The sequence below is a fragment of the Tasmannia lanceolata genome, unplaced genomic scaffold, assembly GCF_043159265.1.
Source record: "Tasmannia lanceolata isolate RefF3 unplaced genomic scaffold, GAP_Taslan_0.1 ptg000018l, whole genome shotgun sequence".
In the NCBI taxonomy this organism is placed as follows: Eukaryota; Viridiplantae; Streptophyta; class Magnoliopsida; order Canellales; family Winteraceae; genus Tasmannia; species Tasmannia lanceolata.
In genome coordinates this window covers 373808-399574 of record NW_027518695.1, presented here as the reverse complement: position 1 = coordinate 399574, position 25767 = coordinate 373808, and the positions used below count along the sequence as shown (strand labels likewise).

Below are 25767 nucleotides of genomic sequence, written 5' to 3'. Positions count from 1 at the left end.
CATCTATCCCATTCAGGCAGGAGTGCGCATATACTACTATAAAACGCAAGAGTGAGCACCTATTCTCCACCTAGCTCCTAAGTCCTGAAGTTGAGCTTGATGAAATTAATGAGGGGAAAGAGCTTCAAAGTTGTCACTAGCATTTCCAATCTTTTTCCACCTCTACCACCTCCTTCCACTTGCAATTCAGATTACTATGATACCCCCAAACTCTGTCTTTATCCTTGGCCAAGAAATAACTTAGCTTTCTACCCTCTCCATTAATTTTAAAGTAGTTACAACTTCATCTCTAAAAATCTAACAAGTTCGGCATACCTTTTCCATCGCAAGATGGCACAAGTTGTAACTCTTAACAGATTTGTGCCTTACACCAAAAGGCCCTTCTCTCCTATCTACAAAGTACCAATAAGTCACCTAAGGTTCTGACTTTACTGGAGAAAATTCTATCCATACCAAAAAAGGGTATGGAAGAAATGCACATTGTTATGTAACATGTAAACAAGTGATCCACCGTCTTTTCTACCGTACTACACATGATGAATCTACTTGCCAGGCTGATTTTCCTAATGTTGAAGGAAATCACATGCGTGCTGTGTTTTGAGAGAAGTTGGCACTATGCAACAGCCGCTATCATTACCAAGACACTCCAGACATATGAAACTTTTTCCCCACTTTACGAAGCTCAGTCTTTATGGCAATACATCCCAATGCCCGGGGCTTTCTTATTTTTGGCATGTTCTATATTATAAGAATAACTCAATCTAGAGAGCATGGGTGCCATGGGCCAAAGACCTTAGAAATGGTCTTCAAAGGTATGCAGAGCTGAACGACTGCCGTCCAATATAAAATGGGGGAGATTGGATTGACAAGAGTCAGTAAACTAATCACATTTCTTCTCTTTGTTGGCATCTCAATGAGATCGATGATTGAATTTGTTTTCTTATTCACATCAGCATGTTTGAAATTCAAGAGAAAAAGAAGGAAAAGGGGAACACAATGTTACTTCTCTTCAAAGAGAATCTTGCCACTAAAAGTGGGCACTGCATTCATATATGGTTAAAGGGAATCCTATTATCGGCGATCAAATAGAAATGAAACTGCAAGACGAATTTAATTTTCAATGTCTAAAATGTGAATAGCATCCATGTATCATGTGGACTAGTGTTTTAAGTCCATGTAGCTCAAGAGCCAGAGCCCATGTCTGGCTTGGGATACAAGCAAGGTAGAGTTATCAATTCCTTAATAAGAACTTTGAAGAGCATGTTGCCGAAGAAAGTGGAATAGTAAGTTTTACATGGAAAGATTATGCATGTACAGAGAATTCAGGTAGTAATAAATTAGGGAAGGTTCTACAACATGATTTTGTAATTATGGTATTTGTCAATTTAATTCTGGAAATCTCAAAAGATTTTTTTTTAAGATTATGTTATTTGTTCCATCCACTGCAAATGGTGCTGCATCTCTTCTTGTGCATGCAAGTAACATTTTAATTAATAATGATGATTTAGCGAGCATTTTCAATCTGAAGACTGTCCTATAATCATAATTTGAGGACCTTGGTTATCTCAAGTGCTTGCAGGGTATTGAAATTGTTCATTCCATATGGAGTATGTGCTTTTCAATCTGAAGACTGATGACTGATCTATAATTTAAATTTGAGGACCTTGGTTATCTTAAGTGTTTGCTGGATATTGGAGTCGTTCATTCAATATGGAATATGTGCCTAACAGCAAAACTTTGTAATACGTTAATTTATATATGATGGCATGCTTCTTAATTCTTATAGAGCTTATTTGTAAGCAACCTTTATACTTTAACATTAGTCAATTGAGCATGAACTGTCATTGTGAGACAGCTTGATTATCAGAAGTCTATCAGATTGTCATACATGTTACAGCCACCCAATGTCTTGGTTTCTTTAGACAACCACATCATCACAGGAGCAGAAGATTACATAATTGTTTACGAAGGCATATGGGTAGATTACACTGAAATCTCATTACCAGATTGTTGGTTTTATTGTTGCCAGTTTAATCGGAAGCATTACACTGAGAGTAACTTTTCTAATCTCGTCATGAGAAGATATAATATTAATAGTAGTAGTTTTGTCAATCCTTTTTTTTTTTTTTTTTTTGAGTGATAGTTTTGTCAATCTTTATAAGCAAAACGTTGAAATTGTAATGTTAATCTCTCGGGATTAATTGAATAGTCACCTAACCATTTGGTGTGCTAACACAGCTCGAGGGGGTTATAGTAAAGAAAGGAGCAATTTGAATTTTCTAATTTCAAATATGTCATTTTCCATAAGCCATATTTATGTTCTTCGCTAGTGGTCCAGGTTAAGCTTCTTGAAGTTTACTATACCTTATCTAAAGAAAACCAGCACATCAGTTATGTGAGATTTGATCTTCACATCGAACTTTGACAAACTAGAAGGAAAAAAAAGAATTAGATTTTCAATGTTTCCTTCTCTTTACAACTTTCCAGGAAAATAAGGAAATAAAGAAAAGGAAAATGTAGGGCAGATATATCAACACAGAACTTGAAGATTATAAACATCTTGAGGTTCATTTCACATCAAATAATGCATCTCTTGATAAATTTGAAAAAAAAAAAAAATTCTGATGAATACAGACTCGCAAAATATAAACCAGGTACGCTTACTTTATCTTTCAAAAAAAAAAATATTACAACTATTAAATGCTTGGAGTAGTTAAAAAATTCCTGCTGATTGGATGAAAAGACTAGATCCATTTTTTGGCTCTCCATTCCCCCCTAAAAATTGGGAATAAGGAGTTGCCCGTGGAGGGTAGACTGCATCATGAATTCTCCAAGGCAGTGGAAATAAGGTTTTATTAGCCATGTAGTCATTAAAATTATCAGGTAGTTCTGCCTACAAATACAATCATTCATGGACATCCAACACTATGATACAATAAAGCTTGTGCACAATATGGGCAGCGAGCAAGCTTTGACCCCTCAAAATATATTAAACAGCTTTGATTGTAAGTACAATTTGACATTATCATTCAACAATTTAGTGTCAGCCATCATGACTGGTCGTATTAAAAAACTATGCTGCATTGCAAGTTATGCAGATATCAGGTATCAAGCAAGCCTTACAAGCCAGAACTACATAGCTTATAGACATTTCAAAAAATTAAATAGACATTAGCATACCATGATGATTATTTTGAGAAGCATCGAAGCTTCTGTATTTTAGCTTATGTAATTAATCATCTTCCAGTCCCATGAGAAAGTGAGCAGTATATGTAATTGATGTGAAATGTCAACTCAAATGATGATTATTGATGAGAAACACATGTGGAGACTTCAGATACGCTCACAGAAGAAGATTTCAAATGTTCAAAACCAACACATGTTACGTGTAATTACTGTTCCATATACAATATCACATCCCGTTTGTCATCACATTTTGCATCTACATGCCCTTGGCTGATCGGCTGATGTTAAATTACGTGTCACTGGATCTACTATGTACATTGCTGTATCATTCAAGAAAATTTACTTTAAACTATAGTATTGATTCAAGATCATGGTGGCAAAGCTTAATCTAATTGTTCTCAACTGCATTAATGTTTAATCATATCAGCTCTTAATGAAGCTGTAGATGTGAGCATTGTTATGCACAACAAAGTTCAACAAACACTAAAAGGGCCTGCAGAATGCAAACCACATGCCAGGGGACATCTTTAAATAGCTGAACTCTCATTGTGTTAACATGATTACTAATTTCACCGGATGTGCATCTGACCAATTTAAACACCATAAATGTACATGAATTTGGTGTTCGAGTGCAGACGTGGACATTCATCAGCTTGCGTCCTTTAAATGTACTTTTAATACATTTTCAAGTATTAGATTGCTGAATACATAGTGGGGTAAGATTCCTCTTCAAAGTTAGGATGATAAAATCCCATTCAATGTAAGTCGGTGAGTTAGCTCAACCACATTGTACAACTGGTGTTTTTATGAAATATCAACCATTCATGTTTAAAATTAGGCTGGCCTTCATATAATACAGGAAATATATGGACGTACAGAATAGATTAGCTTGGTGGCAGTACGCAGAAGTAAAGAAAGAAGACGAAAGAGCATGGGAACAAGTGAAATAGAGATCGACACAACTAACCCCCTTTGTGAACTCGATTTTCAGCGGGAGGCCAGCAATGACAAACCCTTGAAGCTCTCTCATTGCAATGGATGCATCTTCATTTTTCTTGAAGTTAACAAAAGCATAGCTACGGCCAGGGAGAAAAGCAATGCTCTCAACCTCACCAAACCGCAAGAAGTGCTCTGAAAGAGTTGATTCAATTATGTGGAGGCGATAAATTTCCAACCCAAAGGCGTCAGGACTGGGGCAAAGCGTTCCGCCCAAAATGACCCTTCTCTTCCAACCTAGGCGAGTATTCGTGGCGGAATCGGTCCCTTCCTCCCCTAAAATTCTACATCAAACGATAACAACCCAAAATCCATCTCAGAAAAAAAAAAATTGAAAATTTTGAAAGTTTTAAAAAAGAGGGGGCAGAAGTTTGGATCGATGAGACCTCTAGAAAATAGGGGAAAAAAAAGAAGGAAAAAGAAACCCTATAAATACATAAATGGAAAAATGAAATGAAGTTAACCGATAAACATGGAATAAAAAACTTTGCAGTTCGAGAATGTGAAAATCAAATGAAGTAACCCATTTCTATGGAATAAAAAACCGTCAACAAACCATAACTGGCGAACTCAAACCCATGAAATTAAAAGACTAAGAAAGCATAGAAAAAAGAATATTTGCAGGAACTAGAGATGGATGATCGGAGAGAGGAACTAACCATTTCTTCAGCTCAGGACTCCCTCTGGAATTTGTTCCCCTCCAAATGCAAAGATTTTTAGGATTTTGATGAGGGAAATTAGAGAATGCCAAGACAAATTTTCCAACTCTCCCCCGTGTTACAAACTCACAACCCTATTTTCTTTGTAATATAAGTAAGGGAACCAGGCTTTTGCATTCATAGAGAAAAGTGCAGCTGCGTGTCCCAACTCGCAAGTACACCATATATCCCTTCTGTGGGCCGGCCGGCCCCCTTCTTTAGGTCACAGATGTGAATTCACTAAATATCTACACGAGTTTCTTATTGGATCAGCATTAATTGTAATTGATGATAAAAATCATTCATTTTTTGGGCCCGGCCCCACGCTTAGAAAATCATCTCCATAGAGGGACAGTACGTTATAACGACATTTTGAATGACAAATGGAACCTTTAGCCTTAGAGACTGGGATTCCAAATTGCTTGCTTCTTTTATTTAGATTAAAACATGCTAGATATGTATGTAACATGGGAAATAAGAAAGACAGGAGACGAGAGGGCAAACGACAAATACAAGCTTGAGCTAGGATGAATGGAGAAATTATACAAGAGCGTAGAAAAGCCAACCTTCATTCCTGTGGTTCTCGAACACCAGTTTCCATAATTTATATAAACAAAAGAATTCCACAAACTCGCATTTGTTTGAGCTTATCTAAAGACTAACATCTTATCACCATTCTATTCAGACATTGGATCTTCAGTAGGGAACTTGCTTTCAAACATCTAGTTTATTCCTTCATTTTTCCCTTTCATCTCAGCAATGCCCTTCAAACACCTATCTACACTGCTCTGTCCTCCTCATATTATGGACAGCAGCGCTACCCGCGAAACTAAAATACAGGCACTCCAACCTTGAATTTAGATAGGAAACACACATAACGTGGGTACACTATACAATGAGATCCGGACACCATTGGTTTTCAATGTGAAATGAGAACATTCCTTGTGATATCCATAGGGTCCCATCTGAGTCTAGTACAGTCAACTGGATGTCAAGGAACTGATCCTAAGTAGAAGTCCTGCAGTGAGCCGGAAAGATAGATCAGCAAATCATCAAAACTTAACTTCATGATCGCAAACATCATAATGGCATAATTAAAGCATAAAAAATGTTCATGCCGCAAAAATAGATATGACAAGTCACATATCAGTGGCTAGGTATAACACCAGACAACTAAACCCAACCAAATCCACCAACAAAGGCCCTGTTTGTTTTGGATTTTGTGAATTGATTGAGTCCAAAACTGATTATTGGACTCAATCCAATGCTGATTTTCAGACCAAAACGGATTTTTAAAAAAAGGAAAAGAGAGAGTTTTACACGCTGCAATCTAGCAACCAAAATTCATCAACCATGATTGGAAGTCTAGAATGACACAACCTGACTCTCGCAAGCAAAAGTGTCATGTAAGCTTTTTTTTTCCCACCCTAAGTGTTACTGTTCGTTATTTGAATAAGGACCGAGCATGGAAACTTATTGTTTAAATTTGGACAAAGTAAAGCAAGGAACTACCACAGCAAAGGAGTTGCAGCTAAAATATTTACAGAAAATAAAAGTCAAATAATTACTGATCGCATCAAGCAGAAAAATCAACCCATGGCTGCTATGAATGCTAATAGAAGACTGTTGTTGCCTATGGCAAGGTTGCCAACTGTAAAGCCCCCTCCAAGCATAAAGTAGGAAATAGCTTCGCTGATTTCTTAGCTAACAGGACCACTAGATTGACAGGGGGATTGAGCATAAATGTTGGTCTGCGTAACTCTCCAACTCTTCTTCTATTATTCATTTTTTGTCTGCTCCATTCCTATTTAAAGACCTTGTACACTCCCATTGTTTTGCTTAATATATCGCTCTTTCACAAAAAGTCGGGGGACAATGGATAATAATCAGACAAAATATTTACCTAAAAACCATAAAGCTCAAAAGAAAAACATGTAACACATCAATTGTGCTAATAATCACACTACAAATGGAAGGCCATCGTGAAAGAAACCTTACCAGTATTCATAGTGAGTAGCAGCATCAAGATGTGGATAACTCTTCAAGGGTCGCTCTGGTCCGACACCCTAGTTCACAAACCAAATATCGCAATTGTCAAGATCGTGCTAATAAAGCAAGACTCGTTTCAAAAAATATTAAAACAATCATATGAGAGAGAACATTCATTAGCTTATAATCAACATGAGTAGACTCAATTTGAGTTGATAGGTACTTCTGCCCATCAATAGTATCATTAAAACAAAAGTCCACCTTTCACAAATTTTCAGAACCCTACTATGTGCACTTGAATCCTAGCAAATGCACACTACAAACATCAATGTCAATTGTAAAAAAAATCATGATTTGAAGCTATAATTAATGAAAATCAATGGACATGTAAAGTCCTTAAATGAGAAATGGGAAAAATCTCTCTTAGGTGAACATAAAAATATACCAAAGAATTAAAATGCTACAACTTTGTCGATGATTTTATGACACGAGTTAATGCATCTATTTTTATTTTTTTTGAATAAGGCAGATTTATATAAAAACAGAACCGAGATGGTCCTGAAGAGATACAAAGAGAAGAGAAAAAAATTACAATAAGTCGAGGAGGAAGATAATCAAACCACTCTAAATCTGCCCTAAAAACACCTCCCCTAGCTAGAGAATCTGCTTCAGCATTGGCTGTTCTCCTTACATGATCAAACACAGTAGAAGAACCCTGAACCAGGTCCTCAATCTCCTCGAAAAAAGGCAAAAATCTCCAAGGAGGGATCGCCTCACCCGACAGCCAGCGAATTACATTAAGGAATCCCCTTCCACTATGATTTTGTCAAAAGCCGATCTATCCAAATACTTGATCCCGCTATGAACAGCTCTAACCTCTGCTTCATTTGAGTCCGCTACTCCGATAGGTCCCGAGTAAGCCCAAAGAACTTCCCCCTTGTCATTTCTACATAAACCCCCAATTCCTGCTTCTCCAGGGTTACCAAGAGACGAACCATCGAAGTTAAGCTTCATTAGCCCATCTGAAGGAGGATGCCAAGATTGGATGATTTTCACTTTGCTGACCCCTTCCTTACAGATGATTGCCCATCCTTCCCAAAGGTCAAAAGCTGAAACAAAACGAAACAAAGGGAGGCTCCTAGCCCAAGATATAACAGCAGTTATCAGCTTTACATAAATCCAATAAGGAGACCTAGCCTCTCCTTCAAAAACTCGCGCATTCCTCTCTTTCCACAAGAACCACCACGTAGCCACAAGGCACATCTTCCAGAGAATCCTGCCTTTCTTTCTCCAAGGATTCCACTCCCAACTCCTAATGAAGTCAGTCATAGTTTTGGATGGGACCCAACAGACCCCAAAGCGAGCGAAAATGAGACCCCAAATGTCTCTAGCTACCTTGCAATGGATGAAAAGGTGATCTATTGATTCGTCATCAGATCAGCAGAGAGGACAATGATCCACCAGCCACATTCCACGCTTCCTCAAAAAATCCATTGTCTGAATACGACCACTGCAAACAGACCACCCAAAGAAAGCAACTCTCGGCGGACAAAAGAACTTTCATATTGAGGAAGACAGAGGCTCCGCTATACTAAAAATCATGTGATGGTAAAAAGTTTTAACTGAAAATAAGCCAGAAGGGCTCCAAATCCAAACTCCACTATCTGCTCCCGATTTCTTGATGTAGCAAGCTTCTATTAGAGACAGGAATCCTTGAAGATAATTTAATTCTCTATCAAAAAAGGCTCTTCTAAACTTGGGAGTCCAAACCACTTTCGCATTCACTCTTTCGAAGCAGTCCTTGACCCATGCCCCTTTCTGAGACGACACCATAAATAACTCCGGAAAAAGCTCCTTGAGAGGCACAGCCGAGCACCAAGGATCCAGCCAAAAACGAATCATATCCCCCACATAGACCTTGAAACGAATGCCTTTCGTAAAAAGAACCTCCACCTTCAAAATATCCCTCCACACCGATACACCTTTGAATTTATAATTGTCAGCAGAGCACCAGTTTTCTTTCGTGAACCCATACTTACTTCCAATAACTCTAACCCACAAAGAAGACTGTTCTTCGCCAAACCTCCAAAGCCACTTTCCCAATAGAGCATTGTTAAAACCTTGAACCCTCCTAAGACCCAATCCTCTATTTTTTATAGGGAGACAAACCGCACTCCATTTAACCAAAGGAATCCCTTTTGAAGAACTCGATCCTCCCCACAAAAATCTTCTCTGGATTTGCTCAATTCTCTGAGCTACACTCACAGGACATTTAAAAAGAGAAAGAAAATATATCGGAATATTTGATAAAACTGCCTTTATGAGAACCAGCCTACCACCTTTGGATACCAAGTTACGCTTCCAGGTGTCCAATCTCCGCTCAATTCTGTGTATAATGGGGATCCATAAATTTTTGTTTGGTCTTCCCACTCCTAGCGGAAGGCCAAGATAAGAGGCTGGTAGAAAATCGAAGGCACAACCCAGGATACCAGCAAAGGAGGAAGTGTCACACTCCGGAACGTTGATCGCATACAGCCTGGATTTCGAAAAATTAGATCTTTGGCCCGAGACTATCTCATAACACCTTAAGATTGCTTTAAGATTTAGAATCTGGGAGACAACCGGAGGGCAAAACAGGAGAGTATCGTCCGCAAATTGAAGAATCGATACTTCTACCCTATTGTTGCCTATTAGAAACCCTTCAAAGAGACCCAACTCACTTCCTTTTTTCATCAATCTGCAAAGGGATTCTGCTACAATCACAAAAAGAAAAGGAGACAATGGGTCCCCCTGCCTCAAACCTCTAGTCGATTTGAAAAAACCTTTAGCAAAGTCGTTGATCAAAACAGAGAACCAAGCGGACGCTAAACAATTTCTGATCCACCATCTCCCTCGGCCACCAAAGCCCATTCGACCCAGCAGATAATCTAAAGCTCCCCAGTCCACCCTGTCATAGGCCTTCTCCATATCAAGCTTGCATAGAATCCCTCCTTCCCCATTCCTTCTGTAATAATCGATAGCTTCATTAGCAATCAAAGAGCAATCAAGAGTTTTTCTGTTACTTATGAAAGCGCTTTGACAGTCTGAAATAATTGATGGTAAAACCACTTTGAGGCGATCCGCCAAAACCTTGGCAAGAACTTTGTACGGCTACCCACCAAACTAATCGGACGAAAATCCGAAACTTTTGACGCCCCTTCGATCTTTGGAATTAGGGAAATAAAAGTAGCACATGTCCCTTTGTCGAGAACTACTCCCTCAAAAAATTCAAGGAAAAATTTTAGTAAGTCAGATTTAACAGCTTCCCAACATAGTTGAAAAAATGCCAAACAGAACCCATCTGGTCCAAGAGCTTTATCTTTCGCTAAAGAGAACAATGCTTTCCTAATTTCCTCCTCACAGAAAAGAATTTCCAGCCTAGTAGATTCCTCCAAGCTTAAACTATCAAACGGAATCTCTTGAGGAATTGGACGAAGCATCCCATCAGCTAAGTACAAAGACCTGTAAAAATCAATAATTTCCACAATAATCTTCTCCTTGTCCGACACACAGACCCCCTCCACCACTAAAGATTCAATTTTGTTTCTTCTCCTGCGAGCGCTAGCCATGGCATGGAAGTAGGCTGTGTTTTTGTCGCCCTCAGACAACCACTTGACTCGGGATTTTTTACGCCAAGAAATTTCTTCGAGCAGCAGCAGCCCTTTATGTTCTTGGCTTAACCTTCATCGTTCCTCATAGTCTTCTTCTGACGCCAATCCACACTCTTCTAGGGCATTTAGCTCCAGCATTCTATCCTCCAGGATCCGCTTCCTGCCATGGTCAAGCTATTTCTTCTCCTTAGCCCACTCTTTCAATTTTGTCTTAAGGAATCTTAATTTTTTGCCAATGATTACATCAGCTGGACCTTTAAAGACACAATCAGACCATCATCTTACTAATCGTGCCTCCATAAGGGAATCTTCCAACCATGCTAACTCAAATCTGAAAGGAGCCGGACCCCACAACTCCATTTTAGGATCTAAGAGAATAGGGCAATGATCAGAAACTGAATGAGCTAGAACTTTCTGATAGACCTCCGGAATTATTGCCAACCATTCTCCCGAAAGTAAGAATCTGTCGAGCCTGCTCACGATCGATCCTCTGGCCCAAGTGAAAGATGCACCGCCCAACGGCAGATCCACCAACTCATTGATCGCGATGAAGTCAGAAAAATCTCGCATACCTGAATTGACTCGCTGGCACCCTAACCGATCCCCTATTTCTAAAATTTCATTGAAATCTCCCCCGATGCACCATGGGTAAGAGCAGAGATTTCTCATCTTTGCCAATTCCTCCGAAAAAAGACTCTTGTCAACTGATAATGTAGAACCGTAGACTCCAGAGAATAACCAATCAGAATTGCCATTCGTCTTTCGGAGAGCTACTGAGAGAGAAAAAAACTCCACACCATACATCCTTAATGACCCATTTAACCTTGTCCCAAGCCACCAGAATGCCCCCCGAAGCTCCTTTAGAAGCTAAGAAAGCAAAGTCCCACTCATTTTTGAACCCCATGCTTCTCATGTCTATTCTGCTAATGTGCGCCAACTTGGTTTCCTGAAGGCATACAACTTCAGGTCTCCAAATTTTAACTAATTCTTTAATTTGGATTCTTTTCTCCTGGGAACCCAAACCATTAATATTCCAAGATAAGATCTTCATTAAAAACCTTAAACAGAGGTAATCTTCCCCGCCCTCACACCGAAGGCTCTCCCTTTTTTCTTTGAGTTAGGGCCTTTACTGAGCGACCCTGAATCATAATTGATATTAGATTTTAATCTTACCAGCTCTCTTTCCTTCTTTTTCAAATTTGCTTCAGAATGGGTATTTGAACTTGTAACACCCCCAACCTCCCTGAGCTCAGCCTCCTTGATACTAGATCTGTATTCCTCTTCAGGTCCAGTAAAAACTAAGCCCAGATTATTACTAATTGGCAAAGTGTGATCAACCATCAGATCAACAACATCCTTATGAGAGCCAGACCCAAAAACGTTCTCAGACAAAACAGGAGAAAGCTCTGAAACGAAAGGCAGTAAAAAGGACACCACCTCATAGAAGAGAGATGAGAGAATCTTCCGAGCGATACCCTTACGAGGAATCGAAGAGGATGCTCCCTAGCGCAGCCAAAGAAACAATTCACCAGCCCTCCAAGACCACTGTAATCAATCAACACCTTTTTGTAACCCAAAAAGCAAAGAAGGTATGTACTGCCAAAAGGAAGAATAAAATTTGAAACCCTGAGCTCGCATCGATTCTCCACCAGACTGCTCCCCCTCGATCCTTCCCCCTCAAGCGCCTCTTCTATCTCGAAGTTCAATCTGGTTCGAAAACCACCCGCTAGAATTAATTCATGAAAACACCTCTGAGCCATGGATCCCCTTCAAGGAAGAAGAGGGAGAACCATATGAAAAATCCTCCCCACAGACGACTAGCTGCAAATGTTCTGCTGGAGATCCATAGGTTCGATCCCAGATTCTATCGAGAATAAAAGCCTGGGAAGGGGTCGAACCTTTTTCTAAGGTAAAAGGAGAGAGAATATTAGGCCCACTTGCACACTCCGGATGAGACCATGCGCAAGGCCCATCAAAATCGAACGGAGAAAAAGAGGCCCTAGGCTCCTCTGGACTTTTAGGGCCCACAGAAATATCTAGAGAGCCTACTGATGAAGTATCTTCTCTTCCAGGAATATCTAGAGGGCCCACTAATGACACCTCAAAAACCGAGCCTCGAGATGCATCCCAACTAGTCATTGGGGATAAGGCAGAGATAATATCAGAAAAGTGGTCCCCTCCCCTGATGAGACGTCACTGACAGGACCACACATACTCCTCCATCTATAGCCTTCTGGGGATCCGGATTTTTGAATTTCAAAACTTCCGCCAGCTGTAGCACCACTATCCTGCGCCCCATGCAGCGCACGGTAGTCTTGATTTGTAATGACCGTCGGTTCCACCTCCCCTTCCTCCCTATCGGTGATCTCCGGCTCAACCGTCGAGGGAGATTCTTCTTGACTGGCATTGAATACTTCCTTATCCATATTAAAAGGATTTTCACCTGCTTCATCTGCATAAACCCCTTCAATATCAGATTTAAAGGAGACCCACCTCTCGTCATTCCTAGCCAATCTTTCAGCCGCATAAATTGCAGACTTTTATAGCATTCTCTTCTTCTTCATCTCTTTCTCTTGAAGCTAGAATCCACCTGAGAGCCCCATCAATAGAACTTTGAATGGAGAGCTCTTTACCAGGAATGCCTTCGGACAAAATCAGCATTCGCCCCGCCTCATAACCATTCCCCACAAAGCAAGACGAGTCAACCTCCATCACCTTACCTATTTTTCCCCCTATTCGACGAAAGTTGTCTGCGCACCAAGCTTCAGGCGGAACTCCTTCTATCTTCCACCAGTATGGATTCCCAGCCTTAAGAAAGTTTGCATCCCACAACAAAAGATCCTCAAGAGGAGAATTAACTGCAATGATCCAATCCCTAATTAATTGAAATCTGTTAATGCCCGAGGAAATGGAGATTTGAATTTCCAGCGTTGCAATTTTATAAACCACTACCTCTACCCCAAAACTACTATTTCGAGAAAGCCAGGCCTCCATCGCCTCCAAATCACCGTCCCATCCCTCCCGCATCTTCCCCCATAAGCCTAGATCTGCATTGCTAATAGACTTCAAAGGAACCACTTCGATACTGAATGTTATACCTTCCGAAGTAGCAGGAAGGAATTTCTCCACTCTAGATCTCCCTACATCAACCTCTATTGGAATAGAAACAGGCACCCTTCTCACCATCACTTCTGATTGCACTGGGAAATTGAAATCCAAACTCAACCAAAACTTGTTACATTTCCAGCATCTGACCCTCTTTCTGAAGTTTCTGAAAGCACATTTACAACACCTCCAGTCTCCCAGAGCCCCATCCTTTCTTCTTTTGGAAACACTTTCAACTCTTCTCCCAGATTTGCTTTTCACTGGAAAGCAATCCGCCCCCTCATCTTTTTGGGACCTATTTCCCATCCCAGTATCAGATACAGGGCCAAGCGGTATCATATTGGCTGCTGAAGCTACAGAGTTTCCTCCTTCTGCAAAACTCCTCTGATCCCCTAGAGGAGTCAAGTTTGCCCCACTAGCCCATCGAAGTCGAACACCCACTGCTCTACTTACACCGATTGAGGCCCCCAGGGGGACTCTATTGGCTCCACTCATAGAGAACAAGCCTCACTAAAACCTTCTCCTTTCAGAAAAATGTGCAGGTCACTAGACAGGATTAATCCACCAGACTCCGATTCCGATACCCATGATGACACAAAAATGGAAAATGACACCGAAACGGAAGATACGGCAGTAGAAGAAGCAGAAGAAACAGATGAGGAATACGATGAGCCCTACGTGTACAACGTAGAAACCTCTACATCAGAAACTTCAGTAACAGGATCGGAGAGGGAAGAGTTCGAGGCTGAAATGGAGAGAACTAGGGAAGGTGACCAAGCTACTACGGCTAGCCTGAGAAGTACTCCCACTCCAATTCCACCCAACTCTGAATCTCTCCGAAGCGCTTACCAGCCACCCATCAATCGCCAGAGAAGAAGATCACCGCGGCCACCAAATCTCATGGCATTCATAGATTTATCCACTGATTCTTCCTCGGATTAATCTTAACACGAAGCTCCAACTAGATTTCGCCAGAGAAAGAAAACGCCGGAAAACACGCCGGAGTTCTTTCCTAACACGCCGGAGTTCTCTTTGGGTTCTTTCTCATCAGAAGTGAAAAACACGAGTTAATGCATCTATTATTTATATTATAGCTGCGATAACTTGGAAACAGGGCTCATTTCCAAGGTATCTTAACAGGAACAGCTACTCTAGGAATAGATCAGTGTTGGAGTGATCATCTGAAACTGTAGTTCACAAACCAAATATCACAATTGTCAAGCTCTTGCTAACAAAGCAAGAATCATTTCAAAAAATACTAAAACAATCATATGAGAGAGGAGAACATTCATTAGCTTATAACCAACCTGACTAGGCCCAAAGTATGAATCCTTAAGTAAGAAATTAGAGCAACAACAATGTGACAGTAAATATAACAATACATAAGAATATGGTGAGGAAAAAACATAAAAAAAACCATCTAACCCATCTATTTCGTAAATATTCTTAAAGAAAAAATCTACTTCTCAAATATCTTCCTTGTCAAGACGCAATAATGGTTAACTGTAGGCATTTGCGGGCCAATAGATGCAAGTGACATTATTTAACTCCTATCCTAAATAGCAGAATTCAGTGATGCTTTTATGGCGGCCACCCTGAAAGGTCGGATCAGTTGGCCCTGTCCTAAAGTGGTAGGAATTGGAACTCTGTCCTGCTACATGCCATGGACAACCATAGGTGGTGTTCCACCATATTATATGGTATTGAATATATAGGTGATTCTACCCGTAAATCGAAACATATAAACAAAAGTCCACCTTTCAGAAATTTTCAGAAAGTGGACAGATTTCATCAAAGCCCAGCCCTACTATGTGACGAAGGACAGATATGGGGGAGGAGAGAAAGAGGTTTTGGAATGCTTGTTGAATTTTTTCAATTATTGATGGGTTTCTTGACAATGTATAAAGAAAGGCTCTAGAATGCTATCGATTTGATAGAGAAAGGGAACAGATCGATATCTGGGGGAAAAGATCGGTACTTGAAGGATTGGGTGGTTTATAGGTTGAGTAAAGAAATAGAACGGGAAAATGGAAGGTGAAAGAGAACATGGAAAGGGCAAAAAAGGGAAAGTTAAAGGTGTTGGTGGAGAGAATGATGTGGAAAGGGGGGATGGGAAAATAAACGAGGAAAACGAGAGACAAATTATCTAGAATCACTCCAGATTACCCTAAGGCTTCGTAACGTCAGGTTGGAAGCCCCAAAGTAACCCCTTGCCCCCTACTTCTTGCGGCTGAGTTAATTACATCTATTAAGGGGCAAGTGGCCAATGTGGGCCCTACATGGTCGCAAACAACTTGGGTACCACCGGGAGATTTTTAAGGGGGTTTGGATAAGGAATTCGTCAGGTGACTTCACAGTAAAATCCTTTTACCCTGAGTCTGCGAAAATCACCAAAGTGTGGACAATCCAAGTTCCTCTTAGAGTTGGGTTATTTGGTTGGGCGGCTTGCCGTGGCAGGATTCAAACGATGGACTTCTTGAGAAAACGAAAGGATTTTACTGTAGATCAGTTAATTGTAGATCAGTGCGCCATATGTATTTAGGCAGGAGAGTCTGCCAATCATTTGCTTCTTCATTGCAAAGTGGAGAGGGTGGTCTTGGGCAAGTTGCTTTATCGTTTTGGAATTCATTTCGTTTTCCATGAATCCCTCATGGATCTTCTCCGAGGATGGTCTTTGGTTCCTTGGAAAAACAGAGGAAAAATTTTGTGGAATGTAGCTATTAGGGGTGCAAGTTTGGCCCTGTCAGCCCTGAGCACGAACAGGGTCAGGGCTGGATTTTCCAACCCTAAGGGCGAGTCAGGGTTCATTTTTTTAGACCCTGACTCAGGTCGGGTCGGGTTCTGGGTTAATGCCTCGGGTACCGTGACCTAGCCCGACCCTAAGTTTTCTATTATAGAATTGAACCATATGTGCATGTTTCTTTTGCTAATGTTTTCTATTATCTTGGATTGATGTTTCTTTAGATTATTATTATTAATTGTCTCTGTTGCCCGTCATGTTGTTGAATTCATATTGTCTTATTTTGTTCCCTTTCTCTGTTTATTGATCATTTTGTTCTATATGATAAGTGGTTGCTTTATTTTTGGCACTCTTAACAGGTATTTGCACTAGGGTGAATTAGGGTCGGGCCGGCCCTGCCCAATCAGGGCGGGCCAAGGCCAGCACCGAGCCCTGTAGGGCGGGCAATGGGTTGAAGTTTTTCGCCCCTGACTCAGGGTCAGGGCGGGTCCGGGCCAAGATAATGGGATCCAGGGTTGGGCTAGGGTTTTGAAAAAACCGACCCAACCCGACCCTGTTGCAGCCCTAGTAGCTATGCTAGCCACAGTGTGAGTACCGTGGAAGGAAAGAAATGCAAGAGTTCATAAAGGAACATTGAGAGGCCCTGCTTTCCTATTCATCAAGGTGATGCTTTCCTATTCATCAAGGTGATCGCCTTGATCATCTCTTGGGTTAAGACCCTTCCTTCCTTCTATTTTGTATCGGCTTATGAACTATGGGAAGGTTGGCAAGAGGTCTCTAATGATGCAGAGAAGAAGCAAAAAGTTTCCCAAAGATGGGATCTCCCTCCTCCTGGTTTTTTGAAATTGAACTTTGATGGATCAAGGTGATATATTGTGGGCTTTTGCGGGGCGGACGGCGGATGCATCGGAGGCCGAGGTCCGAGCCAAGTGGCTCAAAAGGGCAAAAACATCCTTGTAGATTCGACAAGTTCTTTGATGAGATAGGTGACTGCATAAGACCATCGTCTTTGGTTTTTAAGCATGTTCGAAGATCCGCAAAAGAGGTAGCCGATAGATTGGCTAGGTTGGGAGTGGCCAAAGAATCTTTGGATATTTTCGACTCCCTCACTCCCTAGCTTAAACCCGCCCCATTTTAGGGCGGGTCTTGTAATATTTCTCTCTCTTTTTTGTAATTTGACCATCTTGGTCTCCTTCTTAATAAAATTGGCGATCATTCAAAAAAAAAGATTTTTAGATCGTGGATGGCCCTCCACTATGTGCACATGTATCCTAGCAAATGCACACTACAAAACAACAAACAATGTCAAATATCTAAAGATTCATGATTGGATGCTAAGGCCATGTTTGGCTGCCATGACAATTTTTTCATGGAATTTTACATTATCAAGTGGTGAGAGAGGGCTAGGGAGGAAGGGAGAAGGTGAGATCTCAAGTCTCTTCATCTCCCTCCATTCCTAGCCCTCTCTCACCATTTCATAAACTAATATTTCATGGAAAAAATTCATGGTTGGCAAACATGGCCTAATTTTTTCATATCAGTGGGCGTGTAAAGTCCTTTAAATGAGAAATGGGAAAAAAAAAGTCAAAAGATCTCTACATGAACATAAAAATGAACAAAAGAATTAAAATGCTCCAACTTTGTTTATGCTTTTACGACACCAATTAATACATCTATTACTTTTGTTGTAACTGTGATAACTTATGCGTACAACCTTGACGAACTGAAGGTTCCCATCCTACAGACATCCGAATTCACCATAGGGATAATCTTGTTGAAGTAGGAAGAATAAATTTAATTTTGTAAGAAATTGCGAGAAACTACCATTCAAAAAAAATTACGAGAAAGAGGTTTTGGCCACCCCCTTCTCCCAGCCAATATTGGCCCTTGGTCTTCAATGCATGTGCTTTGTTGATTTGTCAACTAAGGCTGCATTCTTTAACCATTCTCGGCAGCACTTTGACACTTTTTTCCACTGCAATAAATGAAAAAATGGAGAATGGCATTCGGCAAATCTGACCCATTCTGACCATTTCTCCCATTTTCGACTTTTGAGTGGGTTTTGGAGTCTAACTGTGCTGATTTATTAGTGCTAATTTTTTAGAATAAAAGAACGTCGATCTGCACGATTTTGTTTATCTCGTTTCATTTGCTCTGAAAACCTGAAAACGAGGAGCGTTGAAGAACCCGAAACATCCCCGCCTTGAAAGACAACCTTAAAAACCAGCCAAGAACATTGAACACTGTAGAAACACACAAAAGAATACTCGATAAATCGCATTAAGAATTAGCTCAAATTCAGTTGCCAACTAAAGAATAATACCCCCACCATTAGAGTACATCCTGTTCTCATGTCCAAAGAGCACTTGTGGGCCCTACTCATCATAGCGCATTTCATATGTGGACCCACTTTCCATCATGCAAAAGCTCATTTCAACAAAGCCCATGGAGACCGGCCCACACTACAAATCTTATCCCTTCTTAATTTGACCGAACCCACCCTTATCTCCTTATGCCTATAAAAAGGCCTTCACCCTTATAGTGTGGCATTCCAATTCATCCCTTGTTTTCTCAAAACAAAGCCTTTACCCCTTTTCTCCTCTCCCACTTCTTCCCTAAGTCCAATGGACTTACATTAAAATGAGCGAAGTGCGAATTTTGAAGCAACATTTCTAGCGGACACGAGGGGGCTCACCCACATGTACCCCTCGAGGTCCGCACACTCATAGTGATAAAAAAAAACTTTCAGGAGGCTTTTGCAGTTAATCTTTCTCGTTGGCGCACTCATCATAACACATTTCATACTTAGTCCGTTGCCCTCTCTCCAGGGCCATGGAAGAAGCTCAGTTTAGTAGAGTCCATGAAGTTCACCCGCTAAACCTTATCCTTTAGACTTGATGTGACATGCACATTATCCCTGTATGCCTTCAAAAAGGCCTTCATCCTTACAACAAAGGCACTCCAATTCTCCAGCTCATTTAGAAGAAAGAAAAGGAGAAGCAAGCCTTATACTTTCCTCTTCTGAATCTCCCTCTTACTCCCTGGCAAAAGGTCACTTTTTGGACGGTTTTTCTTTTGTTTTTTTTAGAGGGGGGGGTCACCCATGGCCACATACTCCCAATGACAAACAATTTGTTGATGTCAAAAACCTTTTGTAGTCAGTTTTCAATTTATTTCATAAAAAATGCTCTTTTCCATTTATCTTGTATTAAATTTATTTATGTTCTCTCCTCAAAAGTGACAGGAATCGATCCGACAAAGGATCAGACCCTAAACAGTTCAGGGATAAAACAATATGTTCTCATGTCAAAAAAAAATAAAAGAATTGGGACCCCACTCATCATAGCCCATTTCATATGCAATCCCCCCACTCCCATCCATCACCTTGGAGGAAGCACATGATTTCAACAAGGCCAATGGAGACCAGCCCACACTATAAATTATATCCCGTACTTGATTTGATGACACCCTTATTTTGATGAATGGCAATCAGTGAGGGGGCTCATCTATGGGTAACGCTCACGGCTCACACATTCTCGATGAATAGCAGTCCGTGGATATCAAAGCTACTATAGTTAGTTTCAATTTATTCCATAAAAATGGCTCTTCTTTACATTTATCTTGCATTGCAAGCATGTTTGCGGCATAACGGAGACAAATGGCACTGTACTTGTCTATGTTTTTTCCCTCTGAGTGATGAGAGTCAATCAGGTAACAGATTAACCTGCTACACACTTCAGGTTTAAAACATTATGTAACTCTCATGTCAAAAAACAAATCGTGGGACCGCACACACATCATAGCCCATTTCATATTTGATTCCACTCTCGTCTCTTTATCACCTTCGAAGAGGCCCGTTCGAAAGCACGCTATGAATCCTATCCCTTGATTTGAAAATTTCATCATCTCCTTATGCCTTTCACCCTTGCAATGAATGACATTCTAATTCATCCTCATTTTCATTAGAGAAAAAAACTTAGTCCGCCTTCCCTAAATCTGACAGACCTATCAAAATTTACGGAGGGTGAATTTTCTGATGACATTTTTGGTAGCTGTGAGGGGGCTCACCCATGGGAGCCGCACCCCGGGAGTCGCTTACGATCCACGATCCTGACAGCGACAACCATCCTGTTTTTTATTTCGACAAAGGTTTACATTTTTTTTTCCCAAGGCTCCACAGTGACCTACGAAAATCAATAATGGAATCAAGTTCCCATGCTTAGCTGGTCCAAACTAAAAATTGCTTGCACTTCTCAACATTATTTGTTAATGTCAAAAGATCTTGGAATGTTAATGTCAAAAGATCTTGGACAAAACCTCGATGAAGTTCCCAAGGATGCACCAATATATGTGACATCCCGCAAAAAAACACAAGGTTAACTGTATAACATTAATTAATAAAGTCCCCCATATCTCCTGGATGGATATTTCACCATCTCAATCCAGTTCTCCCCCAAATGCCTTCCCGCACCCGACATCAAGCCTCATGAATCGGGGGGATTCCGGCATGAGATAAGCTGAGAATTCCAATTGAGTACCTGGGGAGGCTGGGGGTGCGTAATCTCTACCCCTATCATAATTTTTTGCTCTATTAATAAAGTTGTTTTCCATCAAATAAAAAAATAAATGGAACAGGGCAGAAATCAATATGCATATGCACACATCAATGACAAACAGTGAACACATTTATTAAACAAAACATATTAATTTGAATGTAAGCATGTAAAGTCCGCAAAGTAGTCAATCTCATATCAGTTTTGTTTGATGTTATTGTGCTAGTGTGTTTTCAATTCATATGCAACTGATAGACATTAAGGGCATGTTTGTGGGCCAGTTGTGAGAGATGGGCAGAGGGAGAGACTTGAAAGGGTGGGAGGGAAATAAAAAGCCCCTGAAAAGCAAGAAAAACAATTTGAAGTAGGGTATGTTATTCGTTGTTTCTAGGGATTTCTCATGCTCTATCCACTCCCTCCGTCTCAAGTCTCTCCCAATCCCTCCTCAGTTCCAAGCGCACAATTGGGCCAAAAAATATTCCATGGATTAATTTTTCATGGTTGCCAATCCCCTTAATGAGAAAACATTAAAAAAATGTAAAGGATTATGCTAGCATTTATACATTTAGTAGACAAGAGTCAACTAGCAATCATCACATCTTATTTTAACACCTGAAAACTCGTTGATGAGAAGTATTGATTATAATTAAACTGATGATATTGGTAATGAACCCAAAGGTGTAAATTCAGAATGTAGACAATGTAATCAACATGGGGGAACCTGTTGACGAACAACCTCTTGCTCAATAAGACCTATGCCCTCTACTGCCTGGAGAAGAAAAATTACATATAAAAAAAATCGGAACTCAGATTCCAAGTCCAATGAAGCCCAACTAAGTTAAACCAAAGATTTCCAAATAACCGAAAGAGATGTTGGTGGCAGCACCATCAAATTTTATATTAAAAATTCACTTTTAGCAATCCGAAAAAATTCCCTTAAAAGGAATAATGGGATCAAATGTGCAAACAAAGATAGGCATTCAAGGTAATGTCTCAAGTTTTGAGAACACAGCATCATGTCAAAGTCAACACCCAAAAATAGCAATAATAGAGATAAAGAGACTAATGGGGATAACTGCAACGTCAACAGGAATGAAAAGACTTACATTATGGTTATCATCAACCACGGCCAATAGCTTCTTTGGCCGACCTATATACAAATAAGAAATTTCTAATGAAGACAACACCACAGCTATGGTGAAAAAAATAGTCATGAAGGCAGACAAGCAAACATATGGGTATACGGTTCCATTAGCACATAAGCATGTAATTCACAAGGTAAAAAAATATAAGCAGTCATGAAGGGGCACAAGCAATCAATGCATGCAACAGTGTTTCGAAATGGGGATGCAGGTCAAATCGCGGCGAAAGCAAATCCTAGGCGGCTCGACACGACGCGGTCCAGTGCTCGGTTGATGCAACCAAGTACTCAGTTGAATTGGTCATAAATTGGGGGAGTCAAAGGAGTTTTGATTGACTTTGTAGGGCGAAATGCGGGCTCGGATAAGAACAAGACCAAGGTAAAAAAGGGAGTCAACTCGGGGGAGTCCACGATGACGCGGAGGAGTTTTAAAACTATGGCGTGAAAGCCCTTTAGCACATAAGCATGTAGCCTACTTGGGCCCGAAGAATAGCAATAATCTTAATTGACAGTTCGGTTCCATTCCATATGGAATTCCCAAAAAAGTCTGTTCATGAATGGAATCCGAAACATAAAATCAAATGCATCATTCTGGTCAAAATTTCAAAAAATCATGGGAAACTTCAACATGAACACCTGTTTCATCCGGTAACGATCCGAAAAGACACTTTCACAAATTCCAACCAGAACGGTGCTCCCTAAATTCCATCCGGAACAGCTATGATTTGTGGACACGGACACGAAGCGTCGGACACGGCAAACCTCCAAAATTTAGAAATTGGGACACGGCTAAAATAGAAAGTATATGTAATCTTGATTTGTGTATATAGATTTGTGTGATGAATTTTGACACGAATATGGGGCGTTTGACATGGGTAATCCCTAAAAATCTAGAAATAGTGGCATGTTGATATATATATATATATATATAAAGTTACCTACGCTTCTAGCAGGCATTCAAAAGTGTTGAAAAGAGTGTCGGCACGTGTGGACATGGGCGTCGTGTCGGACACGACACGACACATGTGTCAACAATAAATTCAAAGTGTCGACCAAATCATAGCAGAACATATACCATAACAATCAAAGTTTTTTTTTATTTAAAATTTCCCCAATTTCACATATTTTTGTTAGATCTTACAAAGAACATGAGGGACCTTTAAGGTATTTCAGCCCTCACCAGTGGGTTAAAATCATCAAAAACCTCTCTTTTGGTCACATTCAGGGTTTCTTTGGTTTCCCTAAAACATAAAATAACGTTGATGACGAACTTTTTTGTCCTTTTTCCATGCTCTCTCAAATTTTTCTTCTACAACACTACTTCACTCCTAGGAGCATCTTTTTCTGAAACAGAACACCAGAACAAAACGGCCATAGGAACAAAATTGACTACTGAGGTATTAACAGCCGCATCTTTTGCTCAGCTATTCAAGTAATCGAATGAAATTTTGCATACAAAGGTTCACTAGACCTCCAATATAAAATTTAAAGAAGAATGAATAGTAAGGGATGAAGGAATTCACCTCTCTTGGGTTTATGCACCTTCGGCCACGTATCGATTGAACCTTGTTCCAATCCTTTCTGTCATCATTGCCCATATTTTAAAAAGAATACAACCCTGCTAAACTCAAAGACAACTTTCAATAAAAATAGCATTTGACCAGGTTGGACTTGAAATCTCACCAGCTTTCTTTTATGAACAGAATCAGGTGACAGGGGTTTCTTGTTAAGGGCGCTCTGCTGACTCCTGCTCGCTTTATTCTTCTTACTAATTTTCTGTAATTTAGGTGCTGTTTAAGTGAAGAAAGATGCAGAAAACATTCTCCAACACAAAATATAAGGAATACAGAAACTTGTCATATTACAGTTTATGTAATATCAAGACTTACATCAAACTCTTCATCTTTTGTCTTTGCCACAAAAGCATCCCAGTCTTCCTTGTTCACATAAGATGGTTTTTGTGGTTCAATACCTCCCTCAAGGTCTTTCTTGACTTGAACCAACAGCTTGTACTTATGTTGTCGATAACAAGATGAGATCTTTTTCCTGGTGTAGCTTCTATCTTGATCAAAATTGTACCTTTCCTGTAAACAAAAAGTGTAGGCATTCAATCAATTCAAAGAAAATGATATTCAGCAACAGCTTTGAACTTCCAAAGGAAATATTTACATAGGATAAATCTGGGCTACCTACTGTTAAGAAATTCAATATTGATTTGTAGTCGTCAACTGGAACATCCCCAATTTGCTTAAATCTGATGGGCAGAAAATGGCATACGTACGAATTGATTGATCTTTTAAAAGCCCCGGCATTTGGGCCAGTTGGGTTACCAATATCGTCAAAATCCACAGTCAAACGTCTAGCTAAATTACGAAATGCTGCACGGCCCATTTTTTTAGGCACTTTTTTGGAACCTACACCAGCATAAACCTTTAAAAATATAAGAACATATTTATAATGTGTTCTTCAATAACAGAAACATAGATTAATATAAAAAACTAAGATTAAAAAGAGGCGGATGCAAAATAGCATACTAACCTTCAGTATCTGCATAGGGAAAGTCGGAGCTCTCCATTGCTTCTTTGAAAATGGTATCAACGTTGGTATTTGGATCCAAGATGCTCATAGCAATATTATCTAGAATATTATTCTTATATTGAAGATCCCCATACTCGTTTCCATCTTCTGGGGTCAAACACGCATCTTCGTTCATGTTTATTTGTAGCATTTTCAGACCCAAGGGCAGTTGCTCCTGTTCTGTAGTTACTTCATCCAAGTTGTCACGGCCATTGTTCAGTCTCATAATATCCATAGAGGCAGGCATCGAACAATCATTCGGGAATCGTTCGTTATCATCAGCACCACTTGATAGTCCGGAGCTAAGAGAAGCATTAGGCAAAACATCGGCACCTGAACCACCTGTGCCATCTGCACAAAATAACAATCAACTCATGGACAGATACAGTGACCTGTTTTGTGACCAATTAATTGGTTATAGCCTAATCAAACATGTACGATATAAACACTTGGCACTAATTTTTCATGAAAACTTGGAATAATTTTTGTTGATTGATTCACTTGCCCATGAGTAATGGTGATGGAAAGAAAAATAATTCCAGAAAATCGTAAACCAAGAACCAGTAAATAAACTTCAGCGAACCATTCAATAAAGTAATTAAACCAGTAAATAAATCAAGACAGATACTGAATAGTGTTGAAATACCAAAAAAGACAAACGACTTCAGCATTGTCCAAATTCCATAGAATAAGAAGAAGATTACCTGGTTGGCGAAGGTGCTTTCTCCGGATAAAAAGGAACAAGAGATCCTGGTGAAGCGCCCTAAGAAGTTCAGTCCGGGACGATGCCCTAGAAATGAGCGTGGACTGGTAACTCAGCAAATTCTGCATTCTCTGCTGCTCCAAATCTCCCGACTCGGAGACGCCAATCCGATCCTCTAACACTTTGATCTCCTTGTTCAATACGTCGATTTTCGCCTCCTCGCTCCGCACATTCGAGCTGATCTTGTGATAGTCCTGCAGAACTCTCCTGATCTCCGATTCAATCTGATCCATCCCTACGCTCTCCAATCCCAATCCCAACCCTACTTATTCTTCTTCTTCTTCATCCACATCTTTCTTTCTTTCTTTTTCCTCTTCGCTTCGGCTCGCCAGCGCGATTTTTGGTTGGCGAGGCGAGCTGTCCATTTTC

At 40.2% G+C, this 25767-nt stretch overlaps 1 protein-coding gene and 1 pseudogene across 7 annotated transcripts in view; both read right to left on the bottom strand.

Moving 5' to 3' along the window:
- Nucleotides 1-5452, bottom strand: part of LOC143849421 (flowering time control protein FPA-like) — a 13127-nt pseudogene extending 7675 nt beyond the window's left edge. The window contains exons 1-2 of the transcript XR_013235668.1: nt 5447-5452; nt 4154-4466 (exon numbers count right to left, since the gene is read on the bottom strand). The product of XR_013235668.1 is annotated as a flowering time control protein FPA-like (transcript). The remainder of the gene's footprint in view (nt 1-4153; nt 4467-5446) is intronic.
- On the bottom strand, nt 5434-25767 carry LOC143849496 (uncharacterized). Of its 6 annotated transcripts, none has more exons than XM_077358532.1 (10): nt 25340-25767; nt 24597-24986; nt 24252-24472; nt 23948-24142; nt 23742-23834; nt 23582-23639; nt 22024-22067; nt 21639-21686; nt 6879-6946; nt 5434-5898 (listed from the first exon to the last, which is right to left on the bottom strand). In XM_077358532.1, exons 1-10 carry the CDS (start codon nt 25629-25631, stop codon nt 5886-5888), a joined length of 1422 nt encoding a protein of 473 aa, XP_077214647.1. In that variant the 5' UTR covers nt 25632-25767; the 3' UTR covers nt 5434-5885. The 6 variants fall into 6 exon arrangements, 4 of the variants coding, with proteins under 4 accessions (XP_077214647.1, XP_077214648.1, XP_077214649.1 ...); XM_077358533.1 differs by having other exon boundaries at nt 21654-21686; XR_013235686.1 differs by lacking the exon at nt 22024-22067.

Excerpts from the sequence above, each read along its gene's own strand:
- LOC143849496 (XM_077358532.1), bottom strand. The coding sequence starts at position 25,631 with ATGGATCAGATTGAATCGGAGATCAGGAGAGTTCTGCAGGACTATCAC. Across the intron at positions 24,143-24,251 it reads CAATATTGAATTTCTTAACA|GAAAGGTACAATTTTGATCA; the intron begins GTAGGTAGCCCA and ends TTTTGTTTACAG. Across the intron at positions 23,640-23,741 it reads CTGTTCATAAAAGAAAGCTG|AAAGGATTGGAACAAGGTTC; the intron begins GTGAGATTTCAA and ends CAATGATGACAG.